The sequence below is a fragment of the Myotis lucifugus genome, unplaced genomic scaffold, assembly GCF_000147115.1.
Source record: "Myotis lucifugus unplaced genomic scaffold, Myoluc2.0 scaffold_7, whole genome shotgun sequence".
Taxonomy (NCBI): Eukaryota; Metazoa; Chordata; class Mammalia; order Chiroptera; family Vespertilionidae; genus Myotis; species Myotis lucifugus.
The window spans coordinates 16,720,506-16,740,542 of record NW_005871055.1 but is presented as its reverse complement, the minus strand read 5'-3'; the positions used below and the strand labels follow the sequence as shown (position 1 = coordinate 16,740,542).

General features: G+C 40.1%; 1 protein-coding gene across 2 annotated transcripts in view; it reads left to right on the top strand.

The window, feature by feature from the left end:
* Positions 1 to 12,781, top strand: part of STARD13 (StAR related lipid transfer domain containing 13) — a 302,216-nt gene extending 289,435 nt beyond the window's left edge. For both annotated transcript variants that reach the window (XM_023749006.1, XM_006083612.3), the window contains exons 9-14: positions 4,319 to 4,529; positions 5,132 to 5,246; positions 6,603 to 6,824; positions 7,390 to 7,607; positions 10,188 to 10,364; positions 11,062 to 12,781. In XM_023749006.1, the coding sequence (XP_023604774.1) occupies positions 4,319 to 4,529; positions 5,132 to 5,246; positions 6,603 to 6,824; positions 7,390 to 7,607; positions 10,188 to 10,364; positions 11,062 to 11,179 (1,061 nt within the window). In that variant the 3' untranslated portion in view covers positions 11,180 to 12,781. The remainder of the gene's footprint in view (positions 1 to 4,318; positions 4,530 to 5,131; positions 5,247 to 6,602; positions 6,825 to 7,389; positions 7,608 to 10,187; positions 10,365 to 11,061) is intronic.
* The last annotated feature ends 7,256 nt before the right edge of the window (positions 12,782 to 20,037 follow it).

Here is a 20,037-nt window from a genome sequence, read left to right as displayed (position 1 = left end):
GAGGGTTGCGGGGGCGTGGTAAGAGATCAACCGAAGGACTTGTATGCATGCATATAAGCATAACCAATGGACACAAGACACTGGGGGGTAGGGGAGGCCGGGGGAAGGTCAAGGAAAATAAAAAGGAGACATATGTAATACTCTTTGTAATTCTTTAAGCAATAAAACAAACAAACATGCCGAAGCCGGTTTGGCTCGGTGGATAGAGCGTCGGCCTGCGGACTGAAAGGTCCCAGGTTCGATTCCGGTCAAGGGCATGTACTTGGGTTGCGGGCACATCCCCAGTGGGAGATGTGCAGGAGGCAGCTGATCGATGTTTCTCTCTCATCGATGTTTCTAACTCTCTATCTCTCTCCCTTCCTCTCTGTTAAAAAATCAATAAAATATATTTTACAAAAAAAAAATAAATAAATAAATAAAACAAACAAACAAAAAAATAAATAAATACAGTTCCTCATAAAAAATATTTGCAAATCAATAAATGTGATACATCACATAAACAAAGTAGAAGACAAAAATCACATAATCATATCATTGAGGGAAAAAAGCATTCTATACAATCTAACACCCTGTTTTAATAAAATCTCTTAGCAAAGTGGGAATAGAGGGATCATACCTTAACATAATAAAGGCCATCTATGAAAAACTTACAGCCAACATCAAAGTCAATGGGAGAAACTAAAAACATTTTCCCTAAGAACAAGACAAGACAGGGATGTCCACTTTCACCACTCTTATTCAACCATAGTACTGGAAGTCCTAGCCACAGCACTCAAACAAGAAGAAGAGGTAAAAGGTATCCAAATTGGCAAGGAGAAAGTAAAACTCTCATTATTTGCAGATGGCATGATATTGTACATTAAAAAAAAAACACTAAAGACCCCACCAAAAATCTATTAGATTTAATAAATGAATTTGGCATTGTAGCAGAATACAAAATTAAAAACCAGAAATCAAGGGCATTTTTATACACCAATAATGAATTCTCAGAAAGAGAATCTAAAAAGCAATTCCACTTACCATTGTGACAAAAATTTAAGATACCAAGGAATAAACTTAACAAAGGAGGTAAGGACTTTGGACTTTGAAAAAAAGTGGTCGAGGAAGATATAAACAAGTGGAAGAGTATACCGTGTTCATGCACTGGTAGAATTAACATTATGGAAATGTCTATTTTACCCAAAGCAATCTACAGATTCAATGAAACCCCTATTAAAATATCAATGGCATATTTCACAGATCTAGAAGAAATACTGCAAGAATTTATATGGAACCAAAAAAGATCCCAAATAGCCACAGCAAACTTGAGAAAGAAAAACAAAGTTGGAGGGATCACAATACCAGATATCAAGTTATACTGCTAAGCCACTCTACTCCAAAAAGCCTGGTACTGGCACAATAACAGGCATATAGATCAATGGAATAGAACAGAGAGCCAGGAAATCCACCCAAACCATTATGCTCAATTAATATTTGACGAAGGAGGCAAGAGCGTACAATGGAGTCAAGACAGTCTCTTTAATAAATGGTGTTGGGAAAATTGGACAGATACATGCAAAAAAAAAAGAAACTAGACCACCATCTTACACCAGACACAAAAATAAACTAAAAATGGGGAAAAAAAGACAAATGTAAGTCGTGAAACCATAAAAATCCTAGAAGAAACCATAGGCAGGAAAATATACATCTCCTGAGGCAAGGAAAAATCAGGAGAAAATAAACAATTGGGATTACATCAAAATAAAAAACTTCTGCATAGCAAAAATACTATCAACAAAATGTAAACAGAGCCCATTTCCTGGGAGAACATATTTGCCAATGTTACATCTGATAGGGGGTTAATTTCTAAAATATATAAGACATTCATACAACTTAACAAAAGGAAGACTAACGATCCAATTAAAAAATGGGCAGAAGACCTGAATAGACATTTCCCCAAAGAGGACATACAAATGGCCAAAGAGACATATGAAAAAATGCTCAAAGTCACTAACCATCAGAGAAATACAAATTAAAACCACAATGAGATATCACCTCATACCTGTCAGAATGGCTATCATACAAAAATCAACAAACATCAAGTGCTGGTGAGGATGTGGAAAAGGAAACACTAGTTCACTGCTGGTGGGAATGCAGACTGGTACAGCCACTATGGAAAACAGTATGGAGTTTCCTCAAAAAATTAAAAATAGAATTTCCATTTGACCCAGTGATCTCACTTCTGGGAATTTATCCTAAAACCCCCAAAACACCAATAAGAAATAAAATATGCACCCCTATGTTCATAGCAGCATTATTTATAATAGCTAAGGTGTGGAAACAGACCAAGTGCCCATCAGTAGATGAATGGATAAAAAAAGCTGTGGGACATTTACACTATGGAATATTATGCAACTGTAAAAAAGAGGGATCTCTTACCCTTTGAGACAGCATGGATGGACATGGAAAGTATTATGCTAAGTGAAATAAGACAAATACAACATAATCTCACTGATTTGTGGAATCTAATGAACAAAATGAATTGACCAACAAAATAAGACCTGAAGCATGGAGGCATGGAACAGCCTGGCATACCTCAATGTGGGGTTGAGGGGATGAGAATAGATAAATCCAAGAATGTATATACTTATTTCCACAGCCCATGGACATGGGCAATAGGATAGTGAAGACCTGGGGAGGGGGATGGACAGGGGCTGCGAGGAGGGGGTTAAAGCTATCAACAATAAAAAGTATATTTTTTAAAAGAGCAGTTCAGTGGCTCAAGCTGAATTTATAACACATCAATGACATGCTTGTAGTTATTAGTAGTACCTGCTTCTGTTTCATCACAACCAAGAGAAAAGAAAAAGATTTGCTATAATTAGAAAAAAAATGACTCTTCTCTACTAAACCCAGGTCTCCCATCTGCTGCTGTGGATGTGGTGGGGGTGAGGATGGGTTACAGAATGCTGAATGCATGGTCAGGCTATTCCAGACATTTGGATTTGCTGGCAGACTGGAGGCAGGAGTGTGCCCAGCTCTGGGAACTATGATGATGGAGATGGCCAGGATCTGGTCATAAGGTCACACTACAGCCCCACTAGAGCAGCAGGCGCCACATTTTTTTTCATGCAACTCTACCAATAGTAAATATCTGAACATGAATACTTATTTTTAATAATATAAATATATTATGATATACTATGCCATACTATGCATATTATGTAATATATAATGAGAGGAAACATAGACGCCACTGAAAATTCTAATATTTTCTTCCCACACCTTACAGATTGTCACGAGCACATCTCCCCACCCACCCCTTTGAGCACAGGCAGCCTACTGCAGAGACCTGTTCTAGAACTTGGTATTTTAAGAATGAAACAATGTTAACTGAAGAGAATTATTGACTGTGTCTTTCAGAATGAGAGAATAAGGGCAGTGAGTCAGGCCTAAAAAAACACAACCAGTGGGCAGCAAAATGCAGCACCTAGCACCCATTTTTTGTGATTTTTCCTTTCATTCACTTCATATTATTGGGGCCAATTTCTATGTAAGTCTGCGTGACCAATGCCTACATTACCACCCCCACCACCACAATGACCAACCTAAAGAGGAATGGGACCATCCATTCCCCGTAGTTTTAGTGAGCCTGGTTCTTCTTCCCTAAACACAACCTCAATTTCCATTACTTTCAAGATTAGAACAGATGGCCTGAGTCACCACATAAAGCCATGTGCCTCCTCTGAACCAAGCCCCGGTGGCTTGTAGGAAAGAAGTAAATGTGCCAGGCTGGCCTTCTGGCATCAGTTCAGGGGGCCAAGCAAATCAATCCCACCATTCATGGTTAATTGCACCAAGTTGACATCACACCTGGCTGCTCCACTCAGGGCAAGGAAAGGCAAGGCTGCCATCCCCCAACACAGTGGATTCCAAACCATGTCCCACTGAGTCCCAGGCATCCAGAGTGGTTTACAAGCTGTCTGGTGGGAGGGGATGGGCAAGGGGAAAGCCAGGCTGATAGTGCTCTGGCTTACTGCCTACTTCAACCAGAACAGAAAAATGGTTTGAAAAAGGATGAGCAGAGTATGAAAAGCGAGGGCTACTTCCTTATGAAGACTGGATTCTGGAGTTGGATGCTGAGGTTCCAATCCCAGCTCTGTCTCTTACCAACTGTAAGGCCAAAGCAATTACTTCCTTCTTAGCAGTTGTCGTCATGGTTGATGATGATGTCTCTGAGTGTGTCTTCACATCAGGAAAGTGCAGCTTACTCACTTTTTTCCCAGCTGGTTCTTTCTGTGGCTGTTTCTCTGATGCCCTGGCACCCACTTTTCCACAGATGTCCCCGAAGAGCAGCGGCTGCAGGCAGTGCAGGCTGCCATCCTGCTGCTGGCCGATGAGAGCAGGGACGTCCTGCAGACGCTTCTGTGCTTCCTCAAGGACGTGGCCAACTTGGTGGAAGAGAATCAGATGACACCCAAGAACCTGGCTGTGTGTCTGGCCCCCTCTCTCTTTCATCTCAATTTATTGAAGAAAGAAAGCTCCCCCAGGTGGGTTTTCCTCAGCAACAACAGAAATCGTAAACCAGATATAACCCACAGTTCATTAAAAAACAAAACAAACAAACAAAAACTTCTCACATTGGATTTCAACTTGAGGATTTGTCAGCTCTTAATTTATAACCAGAAAATGTTTTAAGGACCTAATTTGTGTGCTCAGATTCATAGAATTGTCAAAGTAGCATTGAAGAATGTCTGTTGTGACCCAGAAAACCTGGGTGTGTGAGTGGGAAGGAGGGAAAAGTACATGAAGTAGTATTTTACAATCTTTAAGTTTAAAAGGAAAGGACTAGATTCAAGGCCCAGGCACGGCAGCTTGCAGCAAAGTGGTTTCAAACTTGGGAAAAAATAGATTAATTTCTCCCCCAACAGTTATTCCTGTCCTTGTATTTTTCCAAGGTTTTTCATTATGAACTGTCAGACTTTTAGCCTGATTCAGAACATCTAATATGTGTGGTCATTGCTTTTGTTTGGAAATGAGAAAGTGTGGGATTAGGAGAGCACCTGGAAAAAGAAAAAGCAAAAGGATAAGCTTTTATTGTGAAAAGCTCTTTGGTTTGAGATCTGCTTAGGACTGTCCCCTTCACTTACAGGGTCATACAGAAGAAATACGCCACTGGGAAGCCAGATCAAAAGGACCTCAGTGAGAATCTGGCCGCCTCTCAGGGCCTTGCCCACATGATCATGGAATGTGACAGACTTTTTGAGGTGAGTGAAAGGCTTGAACTACCTTCCTTATAGCTCTTGGAACTAGATGAGATCATTGGAACAATTTCTACACTCATGGCTTATATGTTTGTTCCTGAGTTTATAATGACAATAGTACCCTCTATAGCTGTGGTCTTTGAATCCAAGAAATGTGAGAAGGTATCTATATAATTGAGTCTTGACAGTTAAAAATATTTAGAGTTACCATGATGACAGTTTTCATGAGAACAGTTATGTCACCATCAGTTACCAGGGTTCAAGGCAAGCCAGACAATTAGTTTCTTTTTAAAAAATATGTTTTTATTGATATATTTTATTGATTTTTTACAGAGAGGAAGGGAGAGAGATAGAGAGTTAGAAACATCGATGAGAGAGAAACATCAACCAGCTGCCTCCTGCACATCTCCTACTGGGGATGTGCCCGCAACCCAGGTACATGCCCTTGACCGGAATCGAACCTGGGACCTTTCAGTCCGCAGGCCGACGCTCTATCCACTGAGCCAAACCGGTTTCGGCCAATTAGTTTCTTTTTAAAAAATATGTTTTTATTGATTTCAGAGAGAGAAAGATAGAAATATCAATGCGAGAGAAACAGACTGGCTGCCTGTTGTCTACTGGGGTTCAAGCCCGCAACCAGGGCATGTGCCCTGACTGGGAAACGAACCAAGACCTCTTGGAGCATGGGTCAATGCTCAACCACTGAGCCACACCAGCTGGGCTGTTCTTTTATATATATATTTTTTTTACCTCAGGACGTGATTAGGTTCAACATCTCTGTGTGTGTGTTTCTGGGGTGTGTGTGTGTGTGTGTGTGTGTGTGTGTGTGTGTGTGTTGACCAATCCCTGTTAACTAAGAATCAAGAATAGCTTATGGATATAGCCACAACTATGTTAAAGAAGAAAGTGAACTAGACTTCAGGCATACTTTTTTTGTGGTACATTTGGCATTTGTAAGTGAGAAAAGTATGCTAAAGAGGTAAAGCCATTTCTAAGTCATAGTTGATGTTTCCCTTAAGTCTGTGTGCTTTAAGTTTTCTGAGCCCACATTTTGCCAAACTGAATAAAAATATATTAAAGGGAAAATTTTATGGAAAATGGAAAGACTGAATGAGAAATCATTGCTATGTTTTGAGTAATAAATATAGTCTCAGAAACATATTTGTGTTTCCTGCCTTTAGGAAGCCCCACCCCCCTACCACCAGCTTTGCCACTGATCTTAGTAAAACATCTGGTCCACAGCACTTGGCCCATTCTGATACACACTGTTTTTTTACTAAATGACTTTGCTTTTTCTATTAGTCTCAGCATTTCTTTAACTCATGCATCTGTTGCTCTTTCATGCACCCATTGGTTCAGGTCCCGCATGAGATGGTAGCCCAGTTTCATAATTCTTACGTGGAGGCTGAGATCCATACTCCAACTCTGGAAGACCTGGGGACCCAGGTGGAGGAAAGTGGGGCCACATTCCACACTTACCTGGACCAGCTCATCCAGGGCCTCCAGAAGGAAGCCAAAGAGAAGTTTAAAGGATGGGTTACGTGTTCCAGCACAGACAATACAGACCTTGCTTTCAAAAAGGTAATCTCAGGGGTGGTAAAAAACTACCCCAAAGGAACTACATCCAACAAGCAAGAAATTGTTTTGCTTTAAAAACATCCACTGTCCACAGGCTTGGCACACACATGAGCATGTCAAAGACTCTTTCTAGTGACTGCGAGGTAATCATGTTGCACATAATCAGAATGCAGACTGTGAAGCCAGACTACTAGATCCCAATCCACTATCTGGCCCTTAGCTATGTGATGTTAGGCAAGTCACACACCTCTTTATGCCTCCATTTTTTCAGTTGCATAATGGACATAATAATAATACCACTGTCAGAGGAGGGCTATTTAAAAATCAAATGGGTTAGAAAGACACTTGGCAAAGAGGTTAATGTGTATCAATGGTTATTATTTTATGATCATTATTATTATTTTTTAATCTTTAGGATTACCATTATGAAATGGTAAACCTCAGATATGCAGAATCACTCTTTCAAGGTGCATAATTAGTGATTTTTTTTTGGAACACCCAATGAAATGTGGTAGGTTTTTGTTGGAACTAGTTAACCTGTTCAGCCTTTGATGGTATCTTTCCCAAGGTGGGAGATGGGAATCCACTGAAGTTATGGAAGGCTTCCGTGGAGGTGGAAGCACCCCCTTCAGTGGTTTTGAATCGTGTGCTAAGAGAGCGCCACCTGTGGGATGAGGATTTTGTGCAGTGGAAGGTTGTGGAAACTCTGGACAAGCAAACAGAAATCTATCAGTACGTGTTGAACAGCATGGCCCCCCATCCTTCCAGAGACTTTGTGGTTCTCAGGTAAGCATGACTCTGGAGTTAAATATATTCTGTTCCTAGAGCAGATAAAGCTGCAGATTTAAGCATTTCACAGAGTTTGACCACCTAAATTCAGCCTGTAATGGGAATACTAAGTTGGCCCTCATTTCCCTCAGCAAAAACTGAATTTGCTCCATTTATGCCCAACTTCCTACTTCTTCACCTAATTTTCAGCTCTGTTGAGCTCTCTTATGACTGCTGTAATTTTGGAGCATACGGTTTATTAGGCCATAAATATTGTTCATTTCCTCAGAACAGAGTCCTAAGAATAACTGCTATTTGTCCAGTTGTACTTACTGCTAAATAATGTAAATTGAGTCTGACTTTCTCCTGCTTTTTGTCTTTCTCCCTCTGGAGGGTTTGTGTAACTCTCAAGATTGGAATGTAACTTTAGAATTCATTTGCATAGCTTCAGCTGTTCATAGCTCATTACAGCTCTGAAGGTCCAACTATGCTGGATGTCCAGTAGATTCCAGGGTCTGACCAAGCTTGCAAGACTGTGTCTGCTGCTAAAATATTCTTCTGAGAGATTTATGGGTTGAGTTTGTAATGGAATGCTCAACCAGTGACAGGAAGTTTGCACAGTGGATCTGTGCATGTGGGCTGGTGAGTCAGTATTGAATCAGAAATAAGAGGGATTCAGGATACTAAAAAACTCATATAAAATGTAATTAAATCAATATATCCTTTTTTATTGATAGCTGATGGCAAACACTGTTGTTTCTCTTGGATTAGTGATATAAAAGGAATCACTAGTGAAATTCCCAAATGTATATTTAAAATATTTCCTTTATGAAACTAGTCTTGATGGCAAACTAAAGGTTACTTTTCACATAGAATATTTATGCCATGGGAATGGAGCCTCTTCCTTCCCCTTAGAGGAGGCTGAGGGCCAGCCAAGCTTGGAGCCTCCTTCCTTCCATACATCCACCAGAATGCTATTTCTTAGTGTATCCTTCCATCACCACCTGAGCAGGACTCCATTGGAGGCTTTGGGGAAACAGCAGGGAACACTGAAGACCACAATCCTGCTCTCTCATGTTTCTATTTTATTAGGCAGAGAGAGTCAATACATAATAAGTAAGGGGATAGGGTTACTTATATAGGGGGATAAGTAAGATAAGGGCAAAGTAAGGGATGGGATTTTAAATATAGTGGTCAGGGCAGAATCTCACTGCATTGATACTTGATCCAAGACTTAAAGGAGAAGGTGGGTAGGCCATGAGACTCTGAGGGAGAAGTCAGAATGCAAGGAGATAAATGATGAGCCATATGTGGTTCCTGCAACACGAATTTCTTGTGATTATGAAACAAGAAGCTAAAAAGTGGCAAGTATGGTGAGGAAGTGACATACTGAAATAATTTCTGTCATCAGAGTATCTCCCTCTTTAGGCTCACACATACATGGCTGGTCTCCTTTCATGATTGATTCTCACATTGTCCTCTTCTCTAGTTCCTCAGGAGCTTCCAGTAATAGTTACTGCAGTTTTTTTCCATTTTGCTTACACAAATGTATAATCTTCTCGTCTTTATTATTAATCACATTATCATGCATGAAAAGAGAATGGTCATGCCCATGGGGAAGTCCCTAAGCACTTGTGTGGGACTTGCTTACTCCTGACTCCTTGTTGGGAATGTATAATAGTTTCTCTTTGTGGTATCATAGGACAGGAGGAAGTTATAGATGAGATGACTAAGTAAGGGAATAGAATTTATGACTTAAACTGGGATGGTAATAATAAAATCTATACCCTATAGTATATATTGTACAAGTGCTCTCATAGCTCCTGACTTTCATCAACAATTTTACTCCAAATGGTAGTCCCCTCCATGCTTGAATAGCTTCAATAACAGGAACTCACTACATCCTCATAGATCCCACTCCGTTTTTGGAAAGTGCACATTGTGAGACAGGGCTTCTCTAAAGTCAAATCAACCGTATTTATTTCTTCTCCTATTCAAGAGCCACTCAGGTATTTATAGAAAGATAGCAGTCCACATAGTCTAGTTTTCTTCAAGCTGAGCATCGCCAGCTCATTTATCCTTTAAGACTTGAATTGAGCATTATCTCCTCTAGGAAGGCTTCCCTGTGTGCCCCCCCTTCCCTTCCACATGATCCCAGAGCGCTCTGTGCATCTCCATGTCACTGCACTGACCACGATGTTTTAGAATTATCTTTGTATTTCTGCTTCCCCTCCTGGACTGTGTATCTCTGTGCCCTTGGTGGCTTCTCAGAGCTTAGAACATCTCTGTGGTCATTAGATGTTTACTGAATGAGTTGAATGAGTGCTTCCTAATTCCAAATCTGTAAGACCTCTGCAGCCTTAGTTTGTTTCCAAAGGTCTGGGTGCTGCATGGCCATTTCTGGCCTCTGGTTCCTTGGGCTGAGACCCTTGCTTTGAACTGCACTGTATAAACTTTACCCAAACTTATGGGAGTCATTTGCTTAATCCAAGTAACTAGGATTGGAATTTGAGCAGGAAAATCTGTGTAAACCTCAGCACGGTGTTCAAGTCTTTCTCTCTTAGCCATAACTCTGATGTGTGGGTTGTTTCACCACAGGACCTGGAAGACTGATTTGCCCAAAGGAATGTGTACCCTGGTCTCCCTCTCTGTGGAGCACGAGGAAGCTCAGCTCATGGGCGATGTGCGAGCCATAGTGATGGATTCTCAATACTTAATAGAACCATGTGGTTCCGGCAAGTCAAGACTGACCCACATCTGCAGGATAGACCTGAAGTAAGTGTGAACCCCTCAGGAGGGCAGGCATGGTGTTGGAGTCTCAGCTCAAGTGGTACATTTGCCTGTCTGTCATCCTGATTTCTTACTTAACTATACTTTTTCCCCCCTAATAGCCATTAACATGCTTTTATAGATGATTATGTATGCCTCCCACTCTCTGTTCCTCTTCTCCACCTTTCCTAAGATTCTGTCATTTTCCTGGAGCCCTTTGCTCTTCTCTGTTTTCAGTTCTGTCCCCACTCCTGTGTCCATGCTTCTCGCACAGAGCAAACACAAACACCGGAGTTCAGCACATAACATGAGTCTCCTCTCTGGCGTTTCCTTTATGTCTGCCCCCTTCTGCTGCTCCCTCCAGTGCCCTCCTTTCAAAAGAAACTAACTTAAATCCAAACTTTTCAAGGCATTCATGATGCTGAACCAAGTTCTTGGTCTGGTAGATACAAACTGAGTTCTCTCAGTCAATTCTAGAATTCAGTCTGAATCTTCTCAGAGGAGATGATATCATTTTAAAGCACCCAGTAAGTACTGAAAAGATAGTCTGAACACTGGGTTCTCAGACCCTCGAGAAGGCAGCCCCAGGTTGTATGCAAATGTACTGATGATCAGGGCACAAGGACAGCCCTGTCTACCATGACAAATTGCTATGTTGTGGAAAAAGACTTTCCCAATTCCTTTCTGATTTTTGTCCCCACAGAGGTCACTCCCCAGAATGGTACAATAAAGGCTTTGGACATCTGTGTGCAGTGGAAGTTGCCAGGATTAGAAACTCTTTCCAGCCCCTCATTGCTGAGGGTCCAGAAACTAAAATCTGAGTTTTCCCCAGTGTGACATTAAGCTCAGGGAAGGGGAAGTGAAAGGAAACACCTGTGGGAGAGAGTGCACGCAGGAGAAAGTGAGAGAGGACAACTGATTGACATGGTTCCTGCTCAAAATGGAAACACTGAGAAGTCAGAATGTTGAAGATGCAAGAGTTTCTGCGAACTTTCCTAGCCTTCCTGGAGATGACTATATTCCTACTAATATAGTATTTTTTAAAATGAAAACATTTATCTATGTTACTTAAAATTAAATGGGTTTTCTTTGTGCATTGCCTAATTTGCTATTTAAAAGCTTCTAAGAAGCCTATTCTTAACTGTAAATAAATGTATGTATAGCATATGTAAAGTGTATATATCTCTCCCTTTACTGTATATATGTAAAATATCAATTTTATATATAATTGCATATTTTAAAACACCTGCCTTGCTGAGTCCCTTCCTTACATGGTTCTTTCCAAGTTGCTCTGGGCCCCACCATCCTATAAACTGAGCAGAGCTGCTGCTGACAAGAAGGTGTGAAAATGTGTAGCCTGTCAGTCTGCCCTGATGTTCAACCAAAGATGTACTAACCAAAGGCAAACAACATTAAAAGGTTCTAATATGTTGTCAGGTTGCTTTTGTTATTCAAAAAATGAGAGTGGAGTGTTGGATAAAGCAAGGAAAACAATGTGTTCTCCTTTTTAAAGCAAAGAAGTGGTGAGAAGTCACTATCAAATTTACAGCTAGATTCCCAGTTGCTCCTTGGCCCCACCAGGTGCAGATTCGGTGAAATATCAGACCCCTAGAACCCTTGGAGTCAGTGAGAGACTGAACAGAACGCCTATTTCTCTGCTAACTAGAGCTGACTAGAACAGCCTTTGCATATACATAGCCAAAGGGAGCCCCTTTGTTCTATGATGTTTTCATAGATACATTTCATAATGTTCTTAAATGTCATTCTATTTGACTAGTGGCCAATTTGGTCACAGGTAATTGGCATTTTCTTACCAATGTATTGCACTGAATTTAACTCTGGACACTAGACAAAGGAAGATGATGGTCATCTAAGAGTCCTGGACCATTAATTATAGCTTCAGGGAATTCTTATTTTGTTATGTATGATGCTCTTAAGACATAATTCATTTAAGTTTTCCAATGTGAAAGACAGGTTTTAAACTAACATAAGACCAAAACTAAGTTCTTCAATTAATTTTAGAAAATATAAACAGTTTTGTTAAACCCATGTTTCTTCATTAGCCAGTCAAGCTACCTGTGCATTTGACCCTATTTATTATTATATAGACTAAGCAAGTTGACTCTCCTAAATCAATTGTTAATGGGTTTAATTTTTCTTAATTATAATTCAACAACTGTAGAGAGAAAGATAATTTATTGTGTTTGGTTTTAGATAGATCTCTAAATAGAGATTGGTATCATCATTTAGCAACTGGTGTTAGAGGAAAAAAAAGAAGAAAAATGTTTTCCCCTTTTTGTATTGTATGCATTTATGTAATGTTTTCTTTTATCAGCATTGTGCAAATATTTTATTGAGAGGAATTAAAATGTTATATATGAGTTCTGTGTGGAGCAAGAAAAATCATACTGTTTGAATTATGATTTAGGAGTTTTTTGTTTCTTTGACTACCTAGAGGGTGGCAGCAAAGCCATAATTTTCTGTTGGGCAATGCCCTGTGAGCAAAACAAAATCACTTCTGCCATACATCTTAAATTCAACCATATGTGCTGGATGACTTTAATGGGCATAGACAAGATCATTAGTGAAGTTTAACCTAGTTTAACATGGGTCCTATTCCAGAAATGGGACCCTACATGTTTGGAAACTGTGCCAGGCACACAAGGATAAATGGTATTCTATCACCAACTGTAGCATGCACACAGATCATCTGGGGATCCTGTTCAAATGCAAATTCTGATCCAGGCAGTCTGGGTGGGCCTGTGATTCTGCATTTCTGATAGGCCCAGGCTGCTGGCCCAAAGACCACACTCTGAGAAGCAAGGACCTAGAAGATACTTAAAATAGAATAAAAACAAAAATGATTGTATTTCTGGCTCCCCTTCTCTTCAAATTTCCTGGCTTTTTAAAAATTTTTTACTTACACACTAATTACATCACTGCTGCATAACAGCACAGTGCATCTAAGAAAAAGAAAAAGGAGGGGAAAGATGCATCAAACTTGCTGGTCAAATACCACAATATTTTATTCATAATTATTTTGCTAATGGAAATAAAATACAATATTGCATTTAAACATTATATTTATACCTCATGTATTTTCACCTCAATTGTTGGTATTCATCATCAACTATAAATAAATTACCAAAGCAAATAAATTTATATACATTAAGTATTTTCTATAAAATATACATTGATTTTCATATTGATCCTGTAAGTAGACAACCTGCTTCATGAGGAAGATTTATCTCTAAGATAGCTGTCTTGATATCTCTCCCAACTGTAAGGATGTGGTTAGCAACAGAGGTTCACTGGGTGCCTTAATCTGTATGTAAGGCATTAAAGTGATGGGTAAGGATTTGTTTTATATTTTATTGTTCTTAAATCTGGAAATTATACAAATACATTTATAGTGAAAGAGTCAGTGAACTCTAACTACATCTCACTTTCACTGAGTGGACCAGAAATTGAGACTTGATGAAGTGACTGATGGCTGCACCACTAGACCATAAAGAATAACCACATTGGACTCTGCACCTTTTTCCTTCCCTTGCACTTGTTCTGAGCCTCACTTCTAAAAGATAACAAAGGTATTCCCTTGTTAAGCAAGTAGGAGCTCATGCATCTCAGCTACAGGCTGCAAAAGGGACATCAGGCACAAAGATCATCTGTCCCCATAGAAATTATCCAAACTCTGCTTTCTGCTCACCTTCCACACTCCCATTACTTGAAAGTTTTGCTTTCATAGGCAAAGGAGGAATTTCAATTGCCACTTTTCTTCTTCTATGTGAGAGAAGAGAACATTCTATTGGCCACATGCTACAAATGTTGTCCTAGGACCCTGGATCATATGAATTCAAACTTGATTATGAACATACTTCATGAAATTTTTAGTATGAAACTGTTCTATTTTTGATACTTGGCCATAGAAAAACTGATCTTATGACTTTTTCTCAGGGATACAATATAAAGGGATAAATTAGACCACAACCAGGAGGGCAACTTGCTGACACAAAAACAAAACCAATGTGTTTTGCTGCATAGGAGTTATGAAATAAATACCAGGAGTTACAGCATTTTTTTAAATATATTTTATTGATTTTTTACAGAGGAAGGGTGAGGGATAGAGAGTTAGAAACATCGATGGGAGAGAAACATCGATCAGCTGCCTCCTGCACACCTCCTACGGGGGATGTGCCTGCAACCAAGGTACATGCCCTTGACCAGAATCGAACCTGGGACCTTTCAGTCTGCAGGCCGACACTCTATCCACTGAGACAAACCGGTTAGGGCTTAATGTTGCAAACCATTGAGTTTAAACAACTGACAAGGTGTGACTTTTGACATGCCTTAGGCTGACTGCTCTACACATTGTTTTAAAGACAGTGATTACTTCCATTCTAACAATCCCACCCAACAGGCCACCTATATGCCTACTACCGGTTATAGGCACCTCTCACCAACACCAAAGAGGTGTTACTGGACAGGACAGCCCCCTGAGTCAGTAGAGGGGGTTGCCCCAACCTCGATCCTTATCTTCTCATATAAATGAATTTATATGAGAGACCTTGACTGCATTGTGAAAAAACAATTAATTAAAGCATGCATCTTTATTGAAAAAAAAACAAGCAAATCTATACATCTGGCTTATGAAGTGCAGACAGGCTCTCAACTCATCTGAAGAGCAAGTTGAGTGGGAGTCTGAGGCATTATATACCCTCCTGTCTATAGTCTTCAGAATTCCTGTGATGACTATTTTGGTACAGATTAATTCTCAATGTCCCTTTTTTTTTACTTTGTTGTGGCTTTCCCAGAATTCATGAAAAGCACCTGGCAACTTTATTTTACCAAACCTTTAGACTGCTGGCTTCTCTGCTTAGGAAGTAATACGAACCTTTTTTTCCTTTCCCCTTTCCCTCTTCCTTTCTGCATTTTTTCATTAAGGAGGTGTTTGTTTGTTTTTTAAACCATTTTCTCTGTGTCCTTGGCTGGGGAAGATAATGGGTTGTTAGTTACAAACTGGCTGCAAATTGCCCACACTGTTTGGCCTTGTTTTAACTTTCCTGTTTCAGTTTCCCTATTTCTCCTGCCCTGAAATCCTGTAACATATTTCCCCCGTCAGAGACTTCCATCCCTAAAATCTTTTAAGGTTGATGAGGGAAGGAGGTCCATCTTCTGTAATTACTTCATGCTGTTAAGGGGTGTAGAGCCTGCCTGTGTTAGGGTATGGAAGCCTCTTCCTATCTGACCTAACGGAGATAAGGGAATGGGACTTGAGACTAGAACAGAGAGGCTGTTTGTTGATTCTTTTAAAGTAGGGAATGGGCTAGAATCCCTGAAGCATCATTGTCTTGACATGGAGTTATTGCTTCCTAGAAGTGACAAATTTGACAAGAAGGTTAGTGGACAATTATATGGATGCCCAGCCATTACATTACTTATCTGCAATACGTTTTTGTTTCTTGAAAATGAGCTTGAGGTCCTCGATGGGTTCACAAGAGTAGGCCTCAGGTTGAAGTTCCCGTGGTTACTTATAAGAAATAAGTTTAATTTCAGAGAAGTAACCTTGTAATTTTTCCTTTAGGTGTAGTTTTTATTTTCATGAGACCTATGGGTAATGTAGACACCTAGGACTTTGAGGTTTTTGGCATAGCTTGGCTAGAGTCCTTTTTCCTTAGCTATATCAGTCTGGCGGTTCCTTTCCTTTTGTCCTTATTTGTTTTACTTTGATATATCTACTAGTAATTAGGCTTCTGATTTGGGATTGTATCACCCCCTGGTCTGTATATGTGGTATTGACTATGATGGCCAGTTAATTTATTAGTATAAGCCCTTGCAATGTCTCTTATGTGTTGCTCTTCATTTATAGTGCAGCAGTGGAAGAGAATAATTTGTAAATTACTCTAAGTTAAAAGTCAGTGTCAAGTGACTAAAACCCTGTGTGAATTTGCTAGAGTCCTCAGAAAACCAACCAAATTTTTCTTTGTAAAGGGCCATAATACCCAGGGCTTTTGTGGGGAAATAACAATTGGTTTTGAAAAAAATTAAAGAGAGCTTTTTTTCTCTTTTCATATATTCCTTTTTTTTTTTAACTTGCACAGACCTTCTGTGATTTACATGGATTTTTTGGTGACTTATACATACCCTTTGTAACGTTCATAGTCTCTCTTAGTTTGTTTCTTTTAAAACACTTGGCTTGGGCATTTCAGAGCCTTTAGTTTAAAAGAGCCTTCCCTTTTTCTTCCTCTTTCAAGGGGAGGCATGCCCTCCCCTTTAGACTAGGCAAGGTGTCCTGCCTAATAAGGGAATGGGATACCTTGGATCTATAAGGGGGACAGAGAGGTGCAGCAGACTTACAGATGATTGATGACAAATTTATTCTTCTTCCAGCCATGCTCCAGAGGCAGAAAAGCTAAGGATTTTATGTAGTGGGTCAAAGTGTGCTGCTTGTGAAGGGAGCTCCCAGAGGCGGTGAAACTGCTGGTCGTCACTCCTATTATGTGCCTCGGATTCTCTCCCCAGCTGTCTAGAACAGCCATGAGGACCTGGAGTGCTGGGGAACCAGCCCTTATGTGCACCCCCTGGATGGGTCAAAGTTTAATTACAGTTGTATTCTGGGGTCCCTATGAGGCCCCTACACATCTTAGGGTTCAACTCCAGAAACCTCTGCAAGGTCCTTACTCTCTTAACGACATTGGAGAGTCTCAAACCAGAGGGAGGAATTTGCCTCATTGATCTTTGGAGCTTGGGCAGGGACCTAAGCACTCATCTGGTTTTATTCTCAATTTTCTGCCCCTAGCACAGGCCTGGTATGTTTTGCAAATTTCTGTTATGCTGAAACCACTTAAAACCCAGTGGCAAAACAGAAAAAGAAATCCCCAAATGGGCTGAACTCACTGCAATCCATCGGAGAGAACAAAGGACAACTGTGCAGCAATTAACTTGTAGCAATCCACCTCAGATCCTAATCACTCTCCTTGATCTGAGTCACAGTACAAAATGTTATAGTCACCTCTCACTGACTCCAGAGAGGTGTTACCAGACAGGACAACCCCCTGAGTCAGTGGAGAGGCCTGTCTGCAGCCTCAATCCTTGTCTTCTCATATAAATGAATTTATACAAGAGATCTTGTCTGCATTGTGAAAAAACAATTTATTAAAACAATTAAAGCATGCATCTTTATTGCAAAGCAAAGCAAGCAAACCTATACATCTGGCTTATGAAGCACAGACAGCTGTCAGCTAATCTGAAGAACAAGTTGGGTGGGGGTCTGAAGTATTATATACCCTCCTGTCTATAGGCTTAAAAATTCCTCTGCTGGTATAGATTAATTCTCAATTACTTTGAGAATTTTTTTTTTTTTTACTTTGTTGTGACCGTCCCAGAATTCATGAGATGCACCTGGCAACTTTATCTTGCCAAGCCTTGAGACTGCTGGCTTTTCTGCTTAGGGAGTAAAACAGCCCTTTTTTCCTTTCCCCTTTCCCTTTCCCTTTCTGCATTTTCTCATTAGGGAAGTTTTTTAACCATTTGCTCTGGGTCCTTGGCTGGGAAAAATAATGGTTTGTTAGTTACAAGCTGGCTGCAAATTGCCCACACTGTTTGGCCTTGTTTTAACTTTCCTGTTTCAGTTTCCCTATTCCTCCTGCCCTGGAATCCTGTAACATACCCATGTCCACAATGTGCGGAGCTGAGACTCAAGATCCTAAGAAATTATGCCTCTCTCTACCTGATTTCTGCACAAAATGTTCACTTGATCAACAGAGGTGCTGATATGAAGACGCAGTTGGAACAGAAACAGTAACATAAGTAGATTATCATTATTCGTGTCATTCCTGTTCTGTAAAGTCACCATGAACACTCAATTAGCAAATACTAAGCCACTGCTCCTAGCAGAAATACAGAGGTAGGTTTCTACAAGCCTGTAGTCACAACATTTTTGTCAACCAATCAATATATAATTTTGTTTTATGTGTGGTTCTGTTTGAAGATGCCTTACTTAACATATATTTCTTACAAATAATTTTCTGCAATATTTCTTTATAATTAAATAATAATCAAGAAAGGCTCAATATTTTCCTGACCTTGGGTAATGTGACTTTATTTTTCTTTGGCTTTAAGCCTCACAACAATATTTTCCTATTATACTTTTAAAAATCCCTTCTCCCTCTGAGGTTTGACGGTCTGTCTCTGGATCTAGAGAAGCATTGATCAGACCGTCAAACCTCAGAGGGAAGATAGGGTAGGGGGAGGGTAAGGGGGAGAGATCAACCAAAGGACTTATATGCATGCATATAAGCCTAGCCAATGGACACAGACACCAGGGGGGTGGGGGAGCAATGGGGGGATAATGACACATATGTAATACCTTAATCAATAAAGAAAAAAAGAAAAAAAAAGATTGCTATCCCCCCCCAAAAAAAAATCCCTTCTCATTTCATGAATCCACAAATTTAGCCACTTTCTATCTTTTCCATAGCTTTATCATTCACTGTCAGTGTTACTTTAATACTTTCTAGAACAGGCTTGCACATCAGTGAATTTCCTCTCACTTTTCCCGGATGTACCATACTGTCAATTCATTAACATTAAACTCACAGCCATAGCACTAAAACTCATACCTGAACAAAGCTTATCTAATACACGCATTTCCTCTATAAGGCATACCCCAGCCTTCTTGCACTGAGGAACCCTAGACAGCACTTCAGCACTATAACTGGGGTACAGTTTAAACAGCAAAATCACAACCAAAAGTACAAAAATGACAAAAACATGGTACTAAATAGTCCGTGAAAAGGATACTTCTTTACAGTATGAGTGCTGAAGCAGGAAGGCAAAGAGCCACTTTGTTTGATCTCGGCTGGGCATGTTTATGAACATCAGTTACTCTAATTAATTTTGTGCCACTCTGCACATAAACAAGAATGATCAGGAAATACAATGAATGTTGAATTTGGAGTAGGCATGGAGTAGGCATGGCCAAGACTTGGAACCAATGGTTAGATTGAGAATGGATTGGTGTGATGAAGGGCAGAGTAACAATGGAAGGTCCATCCAATAGAAGTTGTAATAGTTCAGGTAGGAAATATTTGTGAGGAAAGAAGTGGAGAGGTTTTGTAAGATATTTCTGAGCTAGTATTATCAAAACTTGTGTATTAGCTGATTGTGGAAAGGTAGAGAAATGGAATTAGTTTATGATGACTCTGAGTTTTCTAGCTTGAAAAAAAAAAAAGTGTGTGCTGTAAGACCTTTAACTGATATAGGGAAAAGAAGGAGGAAGAGCAAACAAACAAAAAACAAAGAAGGAAAAAGACTAGGTTCAAAATGGGCAGCAGGGCAGGGAGGGAACCAGAATGAAAAGGGTGATTATTTTGTTACCAGATGGGGGTCTGGGCCCAGGGCAGGTTTTCTTAGGGCCCCCCCAGTAGTGTGTGTGTGTGTTCTTGACTTGTGTAGAGAGATTTCACAACATGAGTCCAGGTGGCTTTTGAGAATATGTTTAGTAAAGCTGGGACAGTGAAATAAAGGGAGGGCTTAAATTAGGACAAGCAAGAGGAGGCGAAAAGTCTGAGAAAAGGAGACCTTGAAGACAGATTCAGGAGGTTAGCCTGGTCAAGCTGCTGCTGCCCACTGCTCCCCCGGTTGCAAGTCTCATGGAGACCCTTGGAGCTTAGAAGAA